The sequence below is a fragment of the Anopheles darlingi genome, chromosome 3 (assembly GCF_943734745.1).
Source record: "Anopheles darlingi chromosome 3, idAnoDarlMG_H_01, whole genome shotgun sequence".
Lineage (NCBI taxonomy): Eukaryota > Metazoa > Arthropoda > Insecta > Diptera > Culicidae > Anopheles > Anopheles darlingi.
Genome location: NC_064875.1, coordinates 71,117,727 through 71,140,967, shown reverse-complemented (window position 1 = coordinate 71,140,967; position 23,241 = coordinate 71,117,727). Strand labels below are relative to the sequence as shown.

The 23,241-nt window shown below is 39.1% G+C and overlaps 4 protein-coding genes across 9 annotated transcripts in view; 3 read left to right on the top strand and 1 right to left on the bottom strand.

Annotated features, from left to right (window-relative positions):
• Positions 1-415, top strand: part of LOC125956240 (multiple C2 and transmembrane domain-containing protein) — a 9,911-nt gene extending 9,496 nt beyond the window's left edge. For both annotated transcript variants that reach the window (XM_049687906.1, XM_049687907.1), the window contains exon 16: positions 1-415. This exon is cut by the window's left edge and continues 2,338 nt beyond it. The gene's annotated coding sequence lies outside the window, so the exon portion shown is untranslated.
• LOC125956242 (14-3-3 protein zeta) overlaps positions 1-23,241 on the top strand; it is a 29,668-nt gene that overhangs the window by 5,604 nt on the left and 823 nt on the right. The window contains exons 1-6 of one of the 5 annotated variants that reach the window (XM_049687911.1): positions 16,645-16,805; positions 20,634-20,752; positions 20,814-20,927; positions 21,029-21,155; positions 21,234-21,357; positions 22,470-22,633. In XM_049687911.1, the coding sequence (XP_049543868.1) occupies positions 20,691-20,752; positions 20,814-20,927; positions 21,029-21,155; positions 21,234-21,357; positions 22,470-22,633 (591 nt within the window). In that variant the 5' untranslated portion in view covers positions 16,645-16,805; positions 20,634-20,690. Of the gene's footprint in view, positions 1-16,644; positions 16,806-19,024; positions 19,195-20,633; positions 20,753-20,813; positions 20,928-21,028; positions 21,156-21,233; positions 21,358-21,769; positions 21,934-22,469; positions 22,634-23,241 lie in introns of those variants that run through there. The other 4 variants (XM_049687910.1, XM_049687913.1, XM_049687912.1 and 1 more) reach the window with 4 other exon arrangements.
• LOC125955756 (mucin-2) lies at positions 5,744-15,031 on the top strand. Its single transcript, XM_049686901.1, has 6 exons — positions 5,744-5,865; positions 6,138-6,298; positions 9,310-13,079; positions 13,156-13,329; positions 13,409-13,725; positions 13,793-15,031. The coding sequence occupies exons 3-6, from the start codon at positions 9,333-9,335 to the stop codon at positions 14,838-14,840; spliced, it is 5,286 nt and encodes a 1,761-aa protein (XP_049542858.1). The 5' UTR covers positions 5,744-5,865; positions 6,138-6,298; positions 9,310-9,332; the 3' UTR covers positions 14,841-15,031.
• Positions 14,480-16,212, bottom strand: LOC125956241 (mRNA turnover protein 4 homolog). The gene is made up of 3 exons (XM_049687908.1): positions 15,980-16,212; positions 14,922-15,920; positions 14,480-14,847 (listed from the first exon to the last, which is right to left on the bottom strand). Exons 1-2 carry the CDS (start codon positions 16,005-16,007, stop codon positions 15,106-15,108), a joined length of 843 nt encoding a protein of 280 aa, XP_049543865.1. The 5' UTR covers positions 16,008-16,212; the 3' UTR covers positions 14,480-14,847; positions 14,922-15,105.

The following is a 23,241-nucleotide window of genomic DNA, read 5'->3' as shown; positions in this document are numbered from 1 at the left end:
GTTATTTAGCACTTCAGTCAAAATGAGAACTACTTGTTCCTATACTTTAACGCTATGCTTTATAAAATATAGCAGAAGTGGATAAATATATTTCCATCACGTTACTAAGGAAGAAACTATTTCATAATATCTACGACATTCTGCTTGTTATCATTTGCCCACACTATCTGAAGTTACAACAATATGAAGTACAACATTCGTTTGAACTACTGCTAAATAAACCACTTGGGATCCTTCTTTATTCTTCCGCATTTACTGATCCAATCGCATGATCTAGGATACGCATGATAACTGAATCACTGTGTAAGATTTAAAAAGTTGTAGCACTTGAATATTTCCCCAATTTACATCGAAACCCAAAAAAAAAAAAAAAGAGATAGTAAACATTGAGAAGTCAATCAATGTTCGAGAATGATAGGAAGTCCACCGATGCACGATCGAAACCAGTAGAGAAAATATTAATAGTGAAAAGTGATAAACTTAAATAACTTTATACAAAATTTACCGGTTACAATAATGCATCTCAAATTGATGATCAATACATCTTGTAACATGTAAAATGAAATGAGTATGGCCATGCATTACAAACGCAAATAAACTCGCAAAGAGTTTAAAATCTCTAAAATATATTAAAAAATATCACTCTGCATCAAACATTCACGATACCTGGCAGCACCATTACAAAACGATTCGCCTTTAATTCCTAATCAATTTGGAAATGAAAAATGTGTATCTAATATATTTGTTGTTGAATTCATGCATTTGCATCGCAAAACATTCTAGTATCAAAAGTTCACCAAGGAGAATTTAACGACTGATTGAATATATATACTTTGAATAATAATTTATGTGTAAAGTAAGAAGGACACACAACGATTTACATCAACTGTCAGACAATTGACTACAAGTATAAGTTACTTGCCTTCAGGATTGTACGACATCTCATTTGTTAATTTATGTTACTATGGTGTTTCTTTAAGAATTTACATTGATAGAGATATAATAAAACGATGCGTAGCTGCATTCGATTTCGTAACCATGTTTGTGCGTAGGAGTGAAACAAAGACGAAAAATAAATAACTTGGAGAAAACCAAAGTATAGTCTTTTCTTTCCTTTGTGCTATTGTTCATTGGAGACGATATATCGTTAATGGTAGACCAGATTAACATAAATATTGACGTCATTATTTTGTCAATGACCAAATAGAGAAAATATTTGTAAGAGAAAAGGTGAATATGACTACCCCATTGTGGTCTGAACACTCTAATATATAATATTCTCTCGTATTTATCCTCCTTGGTTTATTATTATTGACAGTTTCTCAATGTCAATAAATGATCTCACGACAACCACTGTTTTTAAATGATAAAAAGTAAATAACATTATGAAACCATGCTCATCTTCCGTAAGTCATGCAAACACAACGTCTATCAAAAAACTCCATCTGCTCATAGATGCACCTGATCTTTTGGAGACAATGAAACCGATAATAACCATTATGAAAAAGAAAGTTGCGTTTCAATCTCAATGTTGGAAGCATGTCTTACGTTTGACAGCCCGAGGTCATCGAGAAAGTGTCATGTATCGCCCAAATCGGAAGGAAAAGATACAGGAGCATGAGAGGTCAACAGGAGCCATTTTTCAACTTGAGAATCAATCCGCTCGATTCAGCCTCCAATTGTAAGGTGACGTTGTAGATGGAAAATGGCAAAAAGTGTGGAGCACTTCATCACGAATCCATCCGCTCAACGCATACGGTTTCAATTTCATCTTGCATTTGTACGCAAAACCAAGACTTAGTCACTTCCGCTCATGGAGTCAGTGAAAGTTTTCGGAATCGTGGAATTCAGTCTAGGGTATCGCATATTTGAAATATTATATCACCATTACTCAATTCATTGCGCATGAATTTCGTGATGGTAAATAAAGCCATCCTGAGATATTTTTTATATTTTCTAAACACAGTATTTCAAGACATTTTCCATAAACATGTCTACAATATTGCATTTATTATCAAACGTAATAATGATAAAAAATTACGATATTAAGGAAATTACTTGAGCTTATTTACCTAAGTAATGCGTAATTACACCTTGACCGAACTAACACAATATAATAGATACAAGGCTGTAGAGTGACAGAGAATGTTTTGTAAATGTTTTCCTATTTTTTGTCCTTCTTCAAAGTCGAAACAAATGCAATAGGAAAACCATACACACAAACACTACCAACAAAAGACTTCAATGCTAAACGCATTCCAAAAGCGACAAACTGCTTTTCTGTATCAAACCCATTCCGTTTCAATTTTTTACTACCCACACTCCCATTTTCCATCGTCGATAGACAATCCAATGACGAGGTCAAACGAATTACGACCGTTTGATTTTCGATCACTTTAAAGAAGGTCAGGCGCTAGCGGCACACTATGTACCGTTGAATCGTGGTGAACTTGACCCTTAACCTCCACTAGACGAAAGCTTTGGAAGATTCATCACTCTGTCATCGTCACTATTCTCCTGCTGCATGCCTGACTTAAAACTTTAAGATTAATTGAGAGTACTATAACCTGGAATATTCTTTCAATGAAGAAGAATTTATGTTACAAACATTTCAATGGGTTTGACGTTATATGTAATGTAGTTATAACGTATGCCATCAGAATTTTCATTAATTTGTATGAAGTAGACTTATTCATAATATACCCCATCTCGTAATTTAAGTAAGCAACTCAACCAATGCAGGTTGATTTCAAACTGGTAAATTACATCATTGACGACTGGTTACCAGGGACAGTGATATTATTACACCATGCCGCTCTAGCAATACTTTTAGGAAAATAAGCGTGTGCCGATTAGTTCTCATTATCAGTTTCTTGTTTTTTTCTTCTTCAGTTTCATTAGACAACGATCATACGTGATCATGAGTTTTAATTCCGAATGGTCACAGCAAAGAGACAAATGATGCATGAGATAAGAGTAGCCGGTATCATGACGTAACGAAAAGTGCGTGATCGATCCATAATAACGAAAGGAAGACCAGAGGAAGGTTCGAAGTCGCCATGGGCTCAAATAGTTCGAAGTTGCATAAAATGACGCCCTTGGTCAATAGGTTTTGCCGAAACAAGGAATGCAGCCATTTGGATCCTAGTGTTGCCTTTAACATGAGAGGAATTGTGAGAAGTTTCATAATTTCAGAGTCGCCCAAAAAGGGAATGTTATTTCGACACGAGCAAGACAAAGATAAAGTGAGCCGAGAGGCTAAAAACAAAACGAAATGCTTTTAAAACCCAGCAGCGAAGAAAAGACAAATATATTTCTAGAGTATAGACTTTCTCCGACTATTTGTCTCTCCGATTACTACTGCTACGGTTCACGAGAACAGGTTTTTCGGAAATGAAACGAAGCCTGACTGAGATGCTGCACATACTCGAGTACCAAATCAGTAGCACAGTATGTCATAGCTGGTCGATTGATCATTAAACAAAGGTAAACCAAAACTCTCTGCCTGTGCAAGAAATATCTGTGCATGCCAGATTAGCGAGAAACAACCATATTAACATATTTGCTGCTTTTTTCGACAAAAGGAATATAAAAAAGTAATTAACATATACAAACGCGTAATTATTTTCGTATTTCTGAAAAAAATAGTGTATTCTTCAGTGTAAAAATCAGTGAAAACCAAATTGTTAGATACTATTGACTCGAAGGTCAAATCGATACTTATCAGATAATGCCTTTTTCAGTAGGGAGCTTCCAAAGCAGACGGCTTGGTTTTCACTCCATATAACATGTGTGATTTTTGCACTTCGTGTGCTCTTACGTTTCACGCAAAGTGCTCGACCTGTTTTAATGAACAGAGATGGTATCACACGATGGATTTTTAACAGAGCTAGCAAATGCTATTCGCTGCACTAAACCAGTGTCACACGCGAAGCACGCAGAACCATCAAGTCTAAAATTCGCAATGTAAATTATGTTTGCCATGGTAGGTCAGCTGTTCCAATAATGCATACTTGTTTCAGCTGTCAGCTAAAATAATAACAGTAGCAGTAACCTTCCAGAGTTAAACACCCGTCGCCCGTTTTCATATAAGTTAAAAAAAAACCATTCAGAGCTCCAAAAGACAAGTGGGGTGCAACACTTTCGCAAAGCAGCTTTTGCATAGTTCCGTTACAGATCGTACCGATTTTCCTTAGCTGCATGCCGTTTTCGGCGCTGTTAGTTTTGAAAATTATGACTAACGCTTTTTTTCGCTCGTACTTACGTAGCGCAGGCCCTTTGCTTTCGATTTTTTTACTTTAAGACAGGAGAGAAATTGTAGTTTTCAGTTAACACCGTAAAAGCATATGCAAGAACTTATAAAATACAAGAGCTAAAAGTGTATAAATACATGAAGGAAATTGCTTATCAATTATTGTGGTGGAATTAAAAAGGATTGAAACATTAACTATTTCACTAGCATTATTCATTTCTTATATCCTGAATGAAATCAATCATACGTTATCCGTAATTATAATTAGAAAACAATACCAATGGAAAAATTTTATGGTTTCGTACTGTTGTCCCATGTCATCCAACAACATGTAAAGATATGTAACGGACAGCAAAGCATGAGTGCACGAGGAAAATCAATCATTGCTAACGTTTTTGTTTAAACGAACAGTTTGTAATATACACAAAAAGACGCTGTACTAAATGAAAACATGGCAAATGGCTCCGAAATCTTGATGCATAATAAATTAGATGGATCCGCCGGGTAACCAACCGGGTAAAGTTGAATAAAGAATAATAGAGGCTCAAAGTGTCTTGTCTTTGTGGTAAGAAATAGCATTGCATCTTTAAGATTGGCAACGCTCGTGCTTCAACCTAAACATAATCGCAAGCTCAACCGCAAATAATTGCACCACCATAGATTACGCAGAATGTTGTAACGTACGTTGTGGGTTTTTGGAATGAATTGAGAGTCTACAACTTCTGGACATGCCTTCCATAGACCCAAAAAACCACACAGTACGATGACGCGATGATGTTTGTTACTGCCACGTTTCGCAATGTCGTCTGATCTTCAAATCCCACGAGCTCGTTCATGTTGGATTTGATCTACATGTATGAAATTACGTTTCGACCTGGATTCGACAACAATGCAACCGCTTATCAAGCCATATTCCAATGTGGGTCGAGCATGTTGGATAAAATTAGCTCATTTATACCGAAGTCAAGTGAAGATCTAATAATTGTGATAATGTTTAAAGCGGTTACGTAACACTTGTTATTTGTTTTCATTCCAACAATCGATCTTGAATAACATGCATAATAACTACAAAGAGAAAATTAATGATCACCAACACCATTTACGAGCCAAAATATGACTTCAATATAATATGTAACATAACTGTATATTTAAATAAAAAATACTTCATAATCTTTGGCATTCCAATAAAACATATTATTGAGAGCATGTAAGTGAAATACAAAAAAGAAATGAAATCTTGGCTGCCTGATTAAGGGTAATGCATGTTACTTTATTCCGAATATAGGAGCTCAAAAAGTAACGACATCCATCTCCTTAGGTATCCATGAAAACGTGGTTGTACGCAAGCGCTGCTTCATCAACTTACCGAAATGCCCCCACCTGTTGGCTAAGCATTCCCAAGAGTCTGCTATGCAACGGAACCCACTCAGGCAAGCTTCGGCAGCTGCCTTTCTATCTGCGAACAGCAATCGAAGTCAGTTTGAGCTTGGACACGCCATAAGAAGCACACAATCATTGTGAACAACTTCATTCATCCTTGCTGCATAATTCTGCAAGGCTTTTCGCTGGGTGTTTGTTTGTGTCATCTCTGGAAAGGCATTTTTCGTAAGCTAGTAAGTATATGAATGATTTTAAACATTCATCTAAAAACCGCTAAAATTTATAAATCCCTGCCTGACGACCGCTTTGTGTAGTGGAATATTCGTTCTTACGCGAAAAATGCGTGGGTCCAATCAAAAACGAGTGATAATGAAATTGTAAAAAATTGTGCAAAAATAAGAAACATATCGATTTTTCTGGTTACTGTATTTTAAAGTGATAAAAATAAGTCACCTATCAGCTTTTCTTCGAGTTTTTATCTCGTTTTCTTTTATGTTACTATAAGTGGATCTTTAACAGCAAGCTAATATATAGATATACGATAACACAAAAAACAAAGAAAGTGAGACTAAAGTTATGCTACCGATGAGCTTACTGTATGAAACGACGTGAACTGTTTCTGTGCTCGGCGTAAAAGTTATTAGTGTGCAATAATCAAAAACACAGGTAAGTCTTCTTTTAAAAAAGCATCAACATCATACACATTTCGCAACTCCAACATTACATTGAACTTGTAAATCAGTCGCCAAAGGTAAATGTGAACATTATATTTTGCTTCATCTCAACTACAACTAATATTCAATAGTTTATACCTCGAAGCCATTGTATTCAATGATTGAGTAAGAAAATATTAACTTAACAGAATATCATCAGTATTCTGTAAAGTATAGCGAGAGTAAACGAGAGAAAAGGAACAAAACCGCCAGTCTGTAGAATGGCAAGATACAATAGAATTCGATGGTACAGCATTTGGTCGATTAATTATCTCTTTTCTCGAACTTTGATACGTTGGATTATTGCTTCATCTCAATTACAACCAATATTAAATAGTTTATATCTCGAAGCCATTTTATTCAATGGTTCGATGCTTTCGATGGTTCGAACAGTACATTGAGTAAAATAATATTAACTTAACATAATATCATCAATATTCTGTTAGGTATAAATCAAATTTGATAAATACGACAATATTTTTGTCGCCATGATTGTTTGTCTAGCATGATTGACAATCGATCATGACCATGAGGTTTCACTAGACTGTTACATCATGCATCGATGTTATATGAGAAGAATGCCACACTTTCTCCCTTCGCATCCGGATTTCCCTTTCCTTTTCATTTCTCTTCTTTTTTCATGTTCTTTTCAATCTTTATACATTTATCTTATTCTTCTTATTCCGTCTTTCTATTTTATTGCTACCAACCATCCTTTCCAAATCGTGCGTAAACGAGTTTTAAAGCAACTCCGCCAATACTTGAGTTGCGCAATCCGCAATTGGTATTCAATATTTCGTTTGTTGTATTCTGTACCATTCCGTTTTCCACCTACCGGTCGGCCGGTGAAGAACATTTAATAAATGATTTGGAGTTAGGAATAATAATATTAAATCTTCAATGGTTGATGGATCAATTAGAACACCGTTACGAGATCCTCAAGTTAGATACAGGCTACACGCTGCTTAGTCATTACGAAAGAATTCCTTCTTAAAGGCAGCCGATCATGGTTGATGGAAGTTGTTGCTTAGACCAAAGAATTCCGACGGGCGACGTGCTTTAATTCAAGGTGGTCTAGTTGCGGGTTGTCCAGCAATACACAATGTGTAACTAGAACGCTTTTGCTATAGGTTTGCAATGTAGCTCTTTAATGTTTAAGATGCCACTAAGGGGCCGATGGATCTACCATATAAAGTGGCCCCTTAAACATTAAGGGGCCAGATGACATACACTCTGTCAAAAGGGAATAGATACCGGTTACTTCTTTATCGAGTAGGATTATACATAGTCTTTCGAACCGTTAATATGAGAGTTGTAAGGATTTTTTTTGTTGCCATATATTAGCAAACATAACAAGAAATTATCAAAATACTAAAAATTTGCAATACGTTTCATATTACGCTATAACTTGTCTTTTCCATCTTTAAGACTTTCGATTATTTCCTCTAAATCGCGCTGAACTGAAATTAGGTACATATTTCTTTTCCATTTTGCATGAACGCATTAGTTCGTTTGTTTCAAAAAGTGGAATTTAACCGAGTAGGCCTTCGCTCACACACAGATGAATGTTACCGCCCTTTCACATTTTCCCTGTTCGTCAACATAATGTTTTAACAATAGAAGTGATACTTTTTCTTTCATCTCATTTTCCCATCAGCGTCAGAGCTTTCGGTTTTTCAATCAACTTACCCAAAGCTTTAAAATGTCATTTGAATTTATTTATAATTATTTATCTCAGCAAATAGTTTTCAGTTTATTGGCAATGCATTGATAAGCTACCTAATTTTGTTTAATTGTCAAGTATTATAAAATTGTTGAACATGGTAAAGTCATTATATTTTTCCAAGAATATTAAAAATAAACCAACAATTGTTTCTATTAGTATAAAAATATTACCGTTTAAAAAGTCCCTTCAATATGTTCGAAGATGAATGTTGGTAATGGTTTTTTTTCCGAATGAATCGTGGAACCTAGGCACTTTCACCGTCGTAAGTCTCGACCGAGATCACAAAATAAGCCACAGGTCTTGCCAACAGGAAGCTGCTCGCCGTGTTGAGAGAAACCGGATCTTATACAACCGTACCCTCCCTCTGGACACTTGATAACCAGTCAACGGCTCATGACATATTGCAAAACTGATCGCAAAGTTATCTTTAACTTTTTGTATAACTTGTATAAGACAGTTTGTGAATTTCTAGTTAATTGAAGCGATTAATCACCAACATGGAAGCGGAAAATTTTGAACCTATCCCTTATTTCTTTATTATAATCGGCTATTTCTTATTTCTTCATTATAACCGAAAACAGAGGCACATGCACTGTATGTTTGTTGGTCAATTCATCCAAATCATTTGGCAGCGACATAATCGGTTCAAAGATAAGTTTAGCAGAAGAAATTAAGAGAAAATGAGCGACTAGCCAAAGTGAAATCGATCGCCATCATTAGACTCAGAAGAGTTGCCGTGCTCAACCGTTTGCGTGCATTGGACGACTAGTTTCCATTCATTTTACCTAATAATAGTAGGTGGTTTTAAGTGCATATATGATGCGTCTACGATCTGCTTACTTTCCGTTCGTGTTGTGTATGCACTCATAATTAATTCTCATCTCAAAGCTTACCTTCGGCAAAAAGCAATAGACATTTTTCTCGTTACTTTCAAACCCTACCTCCCTTCGGAACAATAAACCCGTTGAACACGATTCGACGGAGCGGATAGGCACATAGATCGCAATGGTGCACAGAAGTGTTATAAATATGGGGAAACTTTCCATTGTGATGAATCGAAAAATGAAAAGGGAAAACACCTACACAATTAGCGACCGCTAAACCCTACGAGACAAGACGCAAATGCTATGCTTCGTCAAACATGATACACGAGTTCCAGGGATATCAAGTGGGTGGAGAGCGAACCAATAATTCACGTTAGTAACGAAAATCATAACATCTCTCCTTATCTCACACAGCTACTGGTAGACAGGCAAATACAATGAGGCAGAAACCTCAATCGAATTACGTTATGTCTTTCAGACATATCTTCATAATAACAGCCTTGAGCTGTTGCATATTTGTAGAAGCCGGAGAAAGATGGTCGAGACAACTTACAGAATTTACTGGCGAAACTGCGCCTGGAAATGATTGGATACCTCTGTCACGATCGAATGAGCGCCAACACGCTGCCCGCGTGTTGAACTACTTTACCGCACCAACCGGTCCACAGCAGCAACCATTTCTTAGTTCGGACAACACTGCACAAGCGCAGCAACACCACTTCACCTTCTTGAATCATCAGTTTCCTCAATCGAATCGCTTCGTGCTGCAGCAACAACCGCAACTGCAAGAATTGGGAGATCGTCAACAGTTTCATTTGTCCGGATTCAATCAGGCAACAGCTGACCCTAAAGGACAAGCATTCTTTCATCAAAGGGCACCTGCCTTTGTTGGTCAAATGATTCAGCATCCACCTCCACCACCACCACCACCGCCCTCATCCCCACAAGGGTCTTCTTCGAATCCCTTTGAACAACAGTTTTTTTCCAAGGATCCTTTAGCAGAAACACTACATACCGAGGAAGAAAAAACAACGGTACATGTCGAGCAACCATTCTCGTACCAACACATTCGCCAACAGGATGATCGTCAGGCACCCCATCAATCTGTGAACGTGCATACTAATTCGAACACTGGGGGTCCTATTTCCCAGGAAGAAGTACAGTTGCTCTACGTACCAGTGGAGACCTTGTTCAATCAAAAATCTGGGACTCATCCGTCTTCAACATCTATTGAAAGCAATCGTTTCAACAGTCTTCCGCAGCCAGTGAGCCCTTCGTTGATAAACGAATTCTATACAGCAGGCACAACAACAACCCCGGGACCTAACTCTGTCCGTACCGTTTCACCACAATCCTTACGGAGCTCGCCCTACACCGTTGCCACAACACAATCTTCTCAAACATTACAACCGTCTTCTTCAACAACGAAGCCAAAACCGAACCAACCGCCATTAGCATTGTTTTTGTTTAATGATGGCGGACATGGGAAGTTGTCTACAAACGAGGTGCTGGGAGGTTTAAAGAACATTAACGAAATTGCAGTACTGGATGCAGTGAGCAAAAATAGTCCGAAAGTATTTATTGGACCATCTGGACTAACACCACCAAAAAGTTATTCGCGATTTGACCTGCCTTATTTGTCCAGCGTAGATCAATCTACAAACCGAGCCAATCGAAAGATTGACGAACATCCATTCTTTGTAGCTCCATTGAGTTACAATACTCCGTCTGGATACACCAAGATTGCACTTCCTTCTCCACACGTTGGTTCAATCATAGTTCGCCAGAGCATTAGCAGCAACTCTTTGGAACAAGAAACACAGTATACGCGACCGACATCGCAGAGCAATGTTCAATACTACACACCGTCTACGTTCAATTTCCCAGACACTGTGACGAAACAGCCCACTAGACAAGTCTACGATGCTGACCTGTATACTACGCCGACGAGGAAAACTTCGCCCTCCCAGGCACAATTCAATTCATTTAGTCAGAACCAGAACATATCTCCAACACTTGCGAGTCGCAATTCGCCAGTCGACGAGGAATATTTCAATTTGGCGAAAACTAAAAAACCAACGGTTACCCCACCCACTCAGAAAAGTAACTACCCCCTCAGACCTTACGCTACTGGTAGCACGCGACAATTTGACTTCAAGCCTATGCCAGACCATAAAATCCCCTCATTTTATGATGCGTCTAGCAATAGTCCTACAACAACCCCTATAACAACGACTTCTACCTTTACTACCACTACGGAAAACCCGTCTACCAACCCTCACACGCAATTCGATGTGGAGCGTTTAAGAACACATTTTCGCGAAGAAAATTTCCGTAGCCGCCGTCCGCATCAACAACAAACATCTACTGAGCGCTATGATCAAACGGCGATCAATGTGGACTCCGTTAAAGAAACAGATTTCGTGCACAAATTCAAACTGGTTGATTCCGTGCGGCCAACTCACACTAAATCGGTAGTCGATAATGGGTACTTGGACTTTTTCCAAAGTCCCACCCGCTCCTCCCAAAAAGAAGAAGGTATTAAGACAATTGCCACAACCATTTTACCTGGCAGAGCTCAAGAAGGACAAGCAATACGAAATAACTACTACACAGCTGCGGCTGCTATCGGAGAGGAGCAAGTATCGGCGCGACAAAAGTATGTGAGCACCTACTTCAGCCCAGAGTTATCGACAACGGCCGGAACGGCTCCTCCAACGACAGCTACTACCACTCTCACGACTCAAGATGCTTTCTTCCGTGAATTTGAGCAGAAAAGTAAATTTTATGAGCGTGAGCCAAAATATGAAATGCCGCATAGGTATGAGACCGAAACATTTAGCGAGTCTCATCGCTATTCTGCTGATACAACCAAGCCGATTGAATCAACGACGCCCTCTGTAGAGCCGATGATTGATACTACTGCCGATCAACAGCAATATAGTATTCCATCCGAACTTCCACCGATCAGTGCCAATCTACCTGGCTTAGTAAATGCTTTAATGGACGATCCTTGGGCTGTACAACCAAAGGATAGCAGAACTAAATCCCCGGAGGTAGCTATTTCCCCTGTCGGAGCAAATCGGGCCTCAAATTTCCGCAAACAACTTCATCGAACAACAGCACAACCATCGTCGCAAGATTTTTACGATTCAGAACCACTTACAACAACCACAAAGAGACCACTACAACGTAGTCGTCGACCACATCCCTCTCGAACCACAACCGCAACACCTGAATATACGGGAGCACAAACCAGTAGCTCTAGGCCGCCGATTTCACGATCACGGTCACGCTACGTACCGAATAATGATGAACGACCAGTAGCAGTAAGGAGTCGTGGGCGTAGTCGATTGAATACTCCGAGGGAACCATCTAAACAGGAGGAAAACCTTGATTATCAACGCGATGTTTTAAAGCAAAATTATCCTGTCATTCGACCTCAATCATCTAATGGGCTCGATATTGCCACAACAGCTGCACCAACCACGACTGCACCAACCACACTCAGCTATAAAGAAACTAATGAGGCAGAGCTGGCCGATCGTTTTATTTCAACAACACTCACCAATGAAGTGCCGCTTGGAAATGAGCCAGTTACACGCAAATACTCAATACAGTTAAGTCAGCCTTATGAATCGGAAGTAATGTTGACCACAGGACAACCGTTACAAACGACGGTCTTTTTCAGTCAAACAGATGAGCATTTAGGAGATGAAGTTGTTCGCTCCCATGATGTGATTCCTTCAGATAGAAACATAGAAACACATTCACACTCCGTGATTCCGCTGCGATCCAAGCAGCCGACATCTTCGACGGAGGCTACAGTTCGCCAATCACTTGATCAATCGGTGACCGAAATTGAGAATAAAATTACCGAAACTACCGATCTTCCAAGGAACGAAAATATGGAGTTACAGAAAATAGAAACTACCACTCGTTCTGGTCGTCGTCCCAGCCTAATTTCTCGACAACGGCAAAATGTACAGTCTACTCGCACAACAACCGAACGACCAACTACCGTACATACGACAACCGCAGAAATACCCAGAGCAGCTGAACGGCGACCGGCTTTCGTTCGTCGTCCTTCGAGATTGTATGCCACTACAACCGTACCTCCAACAACAACGCTAACAACCCCGACAGAACTCTACAATGAACAATCAACGCAAGGGTCATATTCCGTATGTTACAAGTCAGCCTTTGAAATCCTCGAGACGTTATTCACATTCTCTTCGTATCAAACAAATATTCTTGCAGCTACGTACTAAAAACCGACAAGATATACTACGAGGACGAACACGCCGACCGACGACATCGACAGCGGAGTTTCCAGTAGCGGCAACCACTGCCTCTCCGGATCTTACAACACGTGGCTTTGGACGGGGGGGCAATCAACGACGCGTTACATCATCAGTACGCACCCGGCAGGAGGTATGTTTGTAATTTCGTAGTTATATTTATAATAGTAGTTTTGCGCTTTTATTGCTCATTTCTGATTGCTATATTCTAGCCAAACGTTGCACCGACTACACAGCAAACGCCATCCAGCAATGGACCCCGGTTTCGAATACGCGAACGAACTCGGTTTACGTTGCAGCCTCAAGAATCGCAGTGGTCTGCAAGGTTGAATCAAAACTCTTTCCAACCAATACTCAAGTCAGAAGCTCGCAACATCGATTCAAAGGATGAAAATACATTCCAAGATCCAGAAACGGAGATTGTCACCGCTGCTCAGGACAGCGACGTATACTTAGTTAATGTTTCTTCGAAATACAAGCAAAAGGATAGCGAAGAAGCAGAATTTTCGGAGGACAGTACTGAAAAAAGGTTACTACGATCCTCAGGGTCTTTGAGAAAATAATATTAAATTTTCTCCCAATTTTGTTTGTTCCAGGGTTTCTTCTTTTGCAGACCTCTTAAATGATGTAATGAAGGATTTCATCCAAGATAACAACGATAAGGAAACATTTTTGCCCAAGGGTCAAGCTCTCTTAGCAAAAAGTAACCATAGGGAATTAGGTGAAGAACCACGCAGACCTTCTAATAATCGCAACAATTTTTTACGAAAACGTAAGCAACCGAAAGTCATCGATTCCTTCGAGACTGCCGAATCACAGCATATAAATCACGCCGCACAGGTTTTAAACAGTCCAGCGTACATAAAAGATTCTCTGAAAAATATTGATCTCGTCGGTCTGACGGCAAAAAATGATAACCTTTTATATGGTAATCAAAAAACGAATGCGCATCCTGAAGACGAAGAAAATACTGCTCATGAAGAAACTACCGCGAATTCGATGAAAGATCGTTCTGAAGAAGTTATGGAGGTAGATTATAAAAGCAATGCCAGTTTAGCGGATTCCGTTAATTTTACTACTGCTTTGCCTACTGAAGAACTATCCACAATGATAAATGTGGATCAAACAACGACAAGTTTATCGATTCTACAAGATAGTGCAATCGCTGAGGCTGTAACAACAATTCCTACGTCAAATAAGGACACCAACATACAGCTAGACAACGTCTCCCAACAGGGGTCCGGAATATTCGATGATGTTAAAAAGAAAATCTCGGATTTGTATGAAATGGCCGATAATGATTCCGATACCGAGGAGGAAATTGATGGCGTACAAATAGGAACAGTAGTGCAAGGCGCTGAAGTTGCAGAGGATATGTATATTGAAACGACGGATGAAACTTTATTACAGGAAGTAAAGGATACTGACGATGGTGATATTAACGATGCTGAACCAGATATGGCTTCTAGTGAAACACAATTCGAATCGGTAGTTTCAGATTTAGTTCCCGCGGAGACCCCGAAAGTAGACCCAATGGGATCGCTCGTGATTCCTACTTCCATCTCCAGTGGTATCACGCATGATACCGAAATCTGCTACCGTGGGCGATGCATAAAGACAGACAAGAAAGATAAGACAGGATAAAAAAACGCTAGAGCGGGAAGAATTAGGGAAAGGGACTATTAAGTAAGCTTGGTCGCAATCGTCAAGCCACCATTAACTTACATTTTGAATTCTCGATGCGAGGAAGAGAATTTGGTCGTAAGTCTGTAACAAATGTAGATTCTTATTTATTTTAGTGATTAATTAAATAAAGTTCGCGTTGAAACCATCGACTTCGTGAACGCCCGACCGTTTTTGAACAGTTTTGAAGACCAGTGTTTAGGATCCACTTTATTAGTAACCGATACTAAATCTCTTCATCATTGCTTACATTGTCGTCTTCATCCAATTCCATTTCGCTATCTTCGTCTTCTTCATCTTCATCGCCATCGGTATCAGAGGCAGTAAGCGCCACAGATGATTTCTGATTTTGGATGCCGGTAGAAGATGTTTTAGATTTTTTCTTCGGTTCTACATCCCGATTGTTGATAAGTTCGAACCCTTCCTTCGCAGTGTAGCAACAATTGATGATGATCTTAAACTTTGCCATGGGCTTGCCGAGGAGCTTTAAAATGCGTGCTTGTTCCGGAGTGAGAACTTTGTTCTTCTCGCATACCGTGTACTCTTTATACAGTGTTACTACTCCACGGTCAAGCTTGGTTGGCATTCCCAGCGATCGAAGATGTGGCTCGATGGCATGCGAGAACTCTTCCAAATGCCCTGCCTCGAGTTTGACCGTTTGGGTGGCCCGGAAACCGCTCCGGGCGTACTCATCAACAATGTACGAGTCAAACCAGTCCAGCACGGTTTCTTTCGTTTCGGAAGTGAACAGCAAGCCGCACTGCCCAATCATTTGCTCTCGCAGCTGGTCCATGCCCGCCTCCAGTTTTCCCAGCTTGTCCTCGTCACTCACCAGCTTTAGCCCCAGTTGCATAACGCGGTTTTTCCCGAAAAAGAACCGCGAGTTTTTCCACTTGGTGCGAATTTCTTTCAGCTTGCTGTTGCGCATATTTTGAACAGTGAACAGAAACACATTCTCGTATTTCTCTCGGCACATCTGAATTTCCTCGATAATCTGCTGTTTTTCAGACAATCCTTTCCGGTCGGTCTTGGTGAGGGACACTGTAAGAAAAAACAACATTTCATTCCGCGATCGCAGAGCTATTTCGCAGCATCTTTACCTTTCTTGTCTCTTCTAGATTTCGGCATTTTTCAGATTGTGAACGTTTATTGCAATGAAACAAGGTGCTTTTCTTCTTCGAGGAGGATTTATCCCAAATCCTCTATTTAATTTAACTTCTTGGGATTAAAAATTTGCTCTTGATTTGTTAAAAACTGTTTTAAATTTCGCGGGTTTCGGTCTGAGAACTCGGAAACACGTGGAAAACCAAAACAAACGGGAACACAGGGTTGTAGCCCATTTCTTGCTTGGAATTTTAATTTTTGATGAAAGTTTCCTCTTTGTTGAACAAAATGCTCTATTTTACCAATCATCACTGTAGCTGTCAAAGAGTTTATACTGTACGGGTTTGGGAGTCGAGACGGAGTTAATCCGATTTTCGAACTGTCAGCCGTCCAAAATTTAGAAAAAAGATTGACATAAGCATTTTGAAAAAACTCACGGTTTCGCCTGTTTCTGACCGGATAAAACGCCAATCGCTCGGGGGTGGTTAATTAAATCGGAAAATACCAAAACAGCGAGTTGGAAAGCCTGAAACTGGAAGTTATTTTAATTACAAGCTCAAGCGCACTTCAATTTCAACTCAGTTTCAACGTGTTTACAGTAGTGATCGATAAAATATGAGCATTTTGTCCAAGAAAAAAGGAAATTTTCATCAAAAATCCAAATTCCACGCGGGCAGTCCCTCAGTGCGGACACACCTTTACCTTTACCCAAGAACCCTTTTTCGGCCGAGTTGAGCTGCGCTGAGCTGTTGAGCTGTGTAAAAAGTAGTGTGTGCCATTTTTTAAATAAAATAATAAAATATTGCCGCTGCGAAAGCACAAGTAAGTAGGATATTGCGGATTTCCACAGCTTGCCAGCTTAATATTGGCACCCGGTTCAACCCCCGGGGAGAACTCTTTGCTTCGGACGCACCCCCGTCGCCATTTTAAAACGGAAACGGAGCGGCCTACACGATACCGAAATCGGAAATAGGGCCAGCGAGGGTGAAAATTTCCAACCTGGCAAGGTGCGCCACCGATTTGCTAGTGATCAGCGCCCAACGGCCTCATCGTTTTTCGTGATCCCTATTTTTCCTCATTTTCACCCGCTCAGCATGAGGAATTCTTGCGTCTCGGAAAAAATCACGAAAGGTGTATGTGTGCGTGCATGCGTGCGAGAAAGTGTGGGTCGCCGTGCGCCTGGGAACGTGTGCGTCACGAGCTCGCTTGGGTGGAAGAATGCGGAGCTGCAGCGTGTGGTGTCTTCGGAATTGAATTTGAATAGCCACTAACAGGCCAGCAAAATTTTCCTACGGAGGCTGCGAAGCGGAGAGATGAAAAGCCCAAGACACTCGCAGATGTCTCTAGAAATTTCTTCTCTTTTTCTCGTTCAAGTCTCTAATTTACGAGTTTCGTGTGTCGCTAGCGACTCGTTGGGTACAAGTAACATTGGAAAGCCTTCCTATACATAGTTGCTGATTCACCTGTACATAAACACACAGATCTAAGGTTGATAACAAAAAATCGTTTATCATTAAGCTTTCTTGATGGATATGAATCTCAAAACGGGCACATTCCACAGATACGCCAGTACTCGGTGAGAGTGCTGCAGAAGCGCGATTTGAGTTTCCGTGCGTAAGAATAGGGATGCGTCATCGGAAAAGTTATCTGCATATTTGAGCGTGTCGGCAGGAAAAGGACCTGAGGAAAACTACTTAAATCGTTGAATGATTTAGATGCTGTCCTTTATTTCGAAGGCGCTCGCGACAGACATTTCACCCCTCTCTGTCCAACTTCCAGCCGTTATCGGGGTTTCGATTAGGGTAGCCCCCTATGCTCGCGAGAAATCTATGCGTGCGTTGGTACGCGTGTGTTGAGCTGTGTGAGCAGTTTGTGGGAGGTATTGGTAGAACATTTTCAAGGCTAATTCGATTCCGAAGGTGGACGAGGCGTGTTAAAAAGCAAAAAATAAATTGCAGGAAGTTAATGCGTATGCCGCGATCCACTGCTCTATGGTGTGGATTTGGGGCAAGCATATTGTTGGAAAAAAATCTTGCTTTGGCTAAAGAATTTCAAATCAATAAAAGAAAAGAATAGAGCTTATTACGGACCTCTTTCTGCAGACCAGGGATCGAAAGAGAGGAGCTCATTATTTAACGATTTTCGTCCCATGCCGCATATTATGCTGTGGCCCTAAGCGGTTAGGTTGAGATCAATAAAGCCTTAAAATGCACTTCATTTTAAAGAGGTGGAGAGGGAAGGGTATTAAAAAAAGTGTATGGTTTAAATGAATGAACAAATGTTGAAATCATCATCATCTCGTTTACCTTATGCCGCCTTCATACAGGAAGGCTGTGGGTGTGGTTTCATAATAAAATTTCTCCACTTGAAACAACGACAACCAAGACAATATACGCCAACCAATATAACAATTAAATAGTGGATTCGAAAGGATCACGCTACGAGGCTACGAAATTTCATAACCAAAAGCCAGATATTATAAAATAAAACGGAGAGTGGAAGTGGGCAACTAACGAAATGCAACAACAATATATCTACAAATCCAATCATATTGGAAATATTTTTAGTCTTGGAATGGTATAACTACTTTCTTCGAGATCTTCGAATACCATACACAATTGAAATGGAGATGTTCGATTTGTTGTCCACTAGATTCATTCCGGTACCAATAGAGATACAATTTGCGCTTATAGCGGCTGTATTCTATCATGGTAGTTAAAGGCCTTTTTGATACTGTGCGCATGCGTGCACGGAACCAAACTCTGGCTCTCGCGACACTGCTCACAATCTCACAATTTTATCTACATTTACCTTCGAGATTGTGACCGCGGTTCAATTTCGGGATACTTCTGTTTGCTCCAACAACAGCTTGCATTGCTTTTTCGTTCGTACGCATCGTGCTCGGACCGATCTTGAGAGAGTCTTGAGAGTTAGAACCGCCGATCTCAACTGTGGCAGTAGACTGGGAGCGTAAGGTCTGGTCTCGGTGCCGTGTATGTCGGTATTTTTGAACCACGACATCCGGCCGATCCGTGCTCAGTCCCGGAGTTCGTTCAAGCTTTTCACCACGCGTTTCGTTCTGCGTATCTAGTGACATAGTCAGTAGTTAGAAAAAAATCGTCATAGGTCAGTCTGATCCTGTCGAGGATTCATATGAACCACTCGGAATTGCAGCACAGGCTCGGTAGATAGGTAATAAAGTTGTTAGAAGGTAAATTTATTTGGAAAATATGATGGGTCTTAAATTTTTCAAATATCTAGTTTTTTTTTTAACACAGCTTTACTTAATTCTTAATTGTCGAGTTTTGCCAAATTGATCACCGTGATTAAAAAATGTGACGAGCACGAAGCAGGAGGATTTTTACGTTTATAGAACTTGTTCTTTCTATATTCATGATGCGGCGCGGTGTCACTCGCAGTGCTTAGAAATCGTTATACATTTACTCTGAACTCGATGCGTCAGCTATTTATGTACTTTTTTCATGAATACCATTGTGCAGTCAGTAAAATATATATTTAACAGTTAAGCAGATTCAAGAGACAAAAAAAGAATGCGACGCAAAAATGTGGTCAATTTTTTTTCGCTTGTGGCTTGTGGAAATGTTTGTATGCGTGCGCGTGCGTGCGTGCGTGCGTGCTGACGCCAGCAAGTGTGACCGTGTGTGTGTGTTCCAGGTGTGGTGGAGTATCGACTATGAAAAATATTCGATTGATTTGATTCTAGTCAGATCTGGGTTCATCTGTAGTATAGCGTCTTCAGAAAATAGAATATCCATTAAAATTGTAGCATAGTTTGGAATATGAGTGATCCATACTTCATGAGTATGCAAAAGAGATAAATGTGTTATAACGAAAGCATATCTTTCCGATCATTTTTTTTATCATATATCGTGTAAAATCTAATGCAGGTGTCATCATTAACTCTTCGTTAACTTATTTGTTTAGTTCAGTAGATTATTGATAGAGTTTTAGATTCTGTATCTAGATGATTATTGTATCCGTGTCTTAAATTATGGTTCAATAGTAAAATTGATTAAACCTATGCGAGGATGGCTATGCTTTCGGTTTTTTTTTTGGTTACTGCCTTTAAGTTTTTTGTCCGTGTGTATAAAAGAAATGTGCCTATGTGACGTTATTTACGATAATTTTCGATTATATGTTGACTAAATATCTTCGATAGATTATTGGTAAAAGATCATTCATCATTTCTGTTAGCAAATAACTTAATATCCAGTAAAAGAATGAAGAAAATCGGTTTAGAAGCAAATCAATTTTGAATTGATTTAAAGTCGTTATAATGCAGTTTAATTACTATAAGATGCAACTCCAAGTTCACCTGAACCAGACTTTTAATAATGAATCTGTGTAGTGTAGAAAAACACTGAGACATTTATACAAGGGTAATAGTGTAGGCTTTTGTGTGAATCATGTTTGATTTGCATTTGTTGTGTAGCCTGAAAAGATTACGTCATCATAATGTCCAAACAGATGAAAATTCTTATTCTTTTGCGCTAACCACTTTTGTGGGTAGTTGGAAATCGCATCTGCCTTATAAATTTAATTGAGCCATAGTGAAACGTGAATGAAAACATTTGATTGAATATCAATATAGCAAAAAAAATATTGTAAAAAATAATCTCTTTATTCCAGGAACTTTGTCTTGTTTTAAGCTAGTGAAAAAGGAAGCTAATACGAAAAACTTTCAACATGTCTACCGTCGACAAGGAAGAGCTAGTTCAGAAGGCAAAACTAGCCGAACAATCTGAACGGTAAATAGTTTAATCATAGTATGATAATCCCTCGGTCAAATAAACAAAACAATTCTTTTAGATATGATGATATGGCACAGGCAATGAAATCAGTAACAGAAACTGGTGTTGAATTGTCAAACGAAGAGAGGAACCTGCTGTCCGTCGCTTACAAGAACGTTGTCGGTGCACGAAGGTAAGGATCACTAAGTTTTAAGCCATAAAAACGAAACTAGACATAGAAAGCAAAATGAAATCATTTCTTTTTATTTCTTTTGAAATAATCTTTGAATGAAGATCGTCGTGGCGAGTTATATCGTCCATCGAACAGAAAACCGAATCCTCTGCCCGCAAACAACAACTAGCCCGCGAGTACCGAGAACGAGTTGAGAAGGAACTGAGGGAAATATGCTATGAAGTGTTGGTACGTAGATAGCAACTCATGTGCTATCAGTAGCTGTAGGGAGTTTAATGAAAAAAAAAACGTTAAATTTAATTCTAGGGTCTACTGGATAAATTCTTAATTCCCAAAGCTAGTAATCCAGAGAGTAAGGTGTTTTATCTCAAAATGAAAGGAGATTACTACCGATACCTAGCTGAAGTAGCCACTGGTGAAACACGGCATAGTAAGTTTCATTTCTTGTTGATTACCTATAACAACGAAGAGCATAAAAAGGGGTGCAGTGGGTCTTCTGTTTGAGCTATCTTATTAGCAGAAGAGACAAAAAAATTGTCTCACATCCAGCTTCCATCATTCCTTTTCCTTGACATAAAAAAATGATTTGTTCTCACCAAGATGATCCCGTCTCCATATGAACTTATGATGCATGGGGATTATCTAATCTTTTATACAGCCGAAGGTTTCCTGTACATTCACAAGGAGCCGTGAAGATACAAGTATAAGGAAAATGACTAATCTCTTTCGTACATCTTTTGTCTCCATTTCATTCGTCTACCAACGCAATTGCTTCGTATCATGATTGCGGTTTTCATCCTATCAATTCCGTGTCATGCGTTCATTGCGACATCGAAAATCAGCCGTAGTCGACGATTCCCAAGCTGCGTACCAGGATGCCTTTGAAATTAGTAAAGGCAAAATGCAACCAACACACCCTATTCGGTTGGGTCTTGCGCTTAATTTCTCAGTCTTCTATTATGAGATCTTAAATTCTCCCGACAAAGCCTGCCAGCTGGCTAAACAGGTCAATTGTTTTCTTTATGGTTCATAGCGTTAATTGCGCTCCCAGGCATTAGCTGAGACGCATAGTCCGCCAAAATAATAAAATACACAGACGCATATTTTTTTCAAATATCTATCATGCTTTTGTGAAAGTTTCTCATATTTATACTTTGACCATTAGCATGGTCTGGCAAACGCAGTTCTTCAGAAGAATAATTTTTTTGCGAAAATGATAATCGATTGCTTGATTAGAAAAATTATTTTGTTTCGAGTAAAACTCATTGGATATTATTTCCAACGAGTTTCAATTTTTAGCTTTAGTTGATCGAACTTTCTAAATTTTCTGATAAAGTTTGTTGTGTTACTAAACAAAATTATTTTCCAAGTTACTAATATAGAATAAATCGAAAAATTATGTAATCAAGCGTAAAAAAAATCATTGATAAAAATATTAGCAGAATTATCATTTTAATATAAACCTTGCACTGAGGCACAACATTTCAAGGATCATTAAGAGAAACATAATTTTTTATATTTAATTTGTCTTTTTCTCTCTAGCCGTGGTAGAAGATTCCCAGAAATCGTATCAGGAAGCGTTCGATATTGCAAAATCAAAGATGCAACCAACGCATCCAATTCGGTTAGGTCTTGCATTAAATTTTTCTGTCTTTTACTATGAAATCATTAACTCTCCGGCACGGGCCTGTCACTTGGCAAAGCAGGTTAAAATATATTTTTTATTATTTTCATAATTGTTTTGATTGAACTATTGTGTTTCTTTTTTAGTTAATTTAGAATGAATTTAGGCCTCCTACACATTACTATGTTTTTTTTTGTTTCTAACAAAATTTGTTAAATTGTTTATTTGGCAAGAATCAAATTGTGACCATCATTGCCTTTTTATTTTCATGTGAATGCTAGCTTTTACAGTTCTGGTATTTAATTTCCAAACGTGTGTGTATACAAATTGGGAATGAATAATGCCATAGGAATATACTTGCTTTTTTTCTCCTACTGGATCTGTTCTATTAAAAGATTTGTCTCATTTCTTTTAACTTGAGTGTGCTGCATGTCCTTCAAATTTGTTGAAAATGCTGAATGTCTGAAATAATGTTAATATGACCTCTAATTAATGTAATCGTTTTGCATCTAATACGAGGTATGCAATGCAGCTGCCATTAAAGCTTCGATTTTCGCCAAGGATTCCAGCGCTATCTGATATATTGATTCGCGATAAAAGTAACCATGCGACTGTGACTGTGTATTTTATTTCATTTTGGTTGTATGAATTTCAGTGTTGTAATGCGCACCGTTATGATTGTGAAATAAT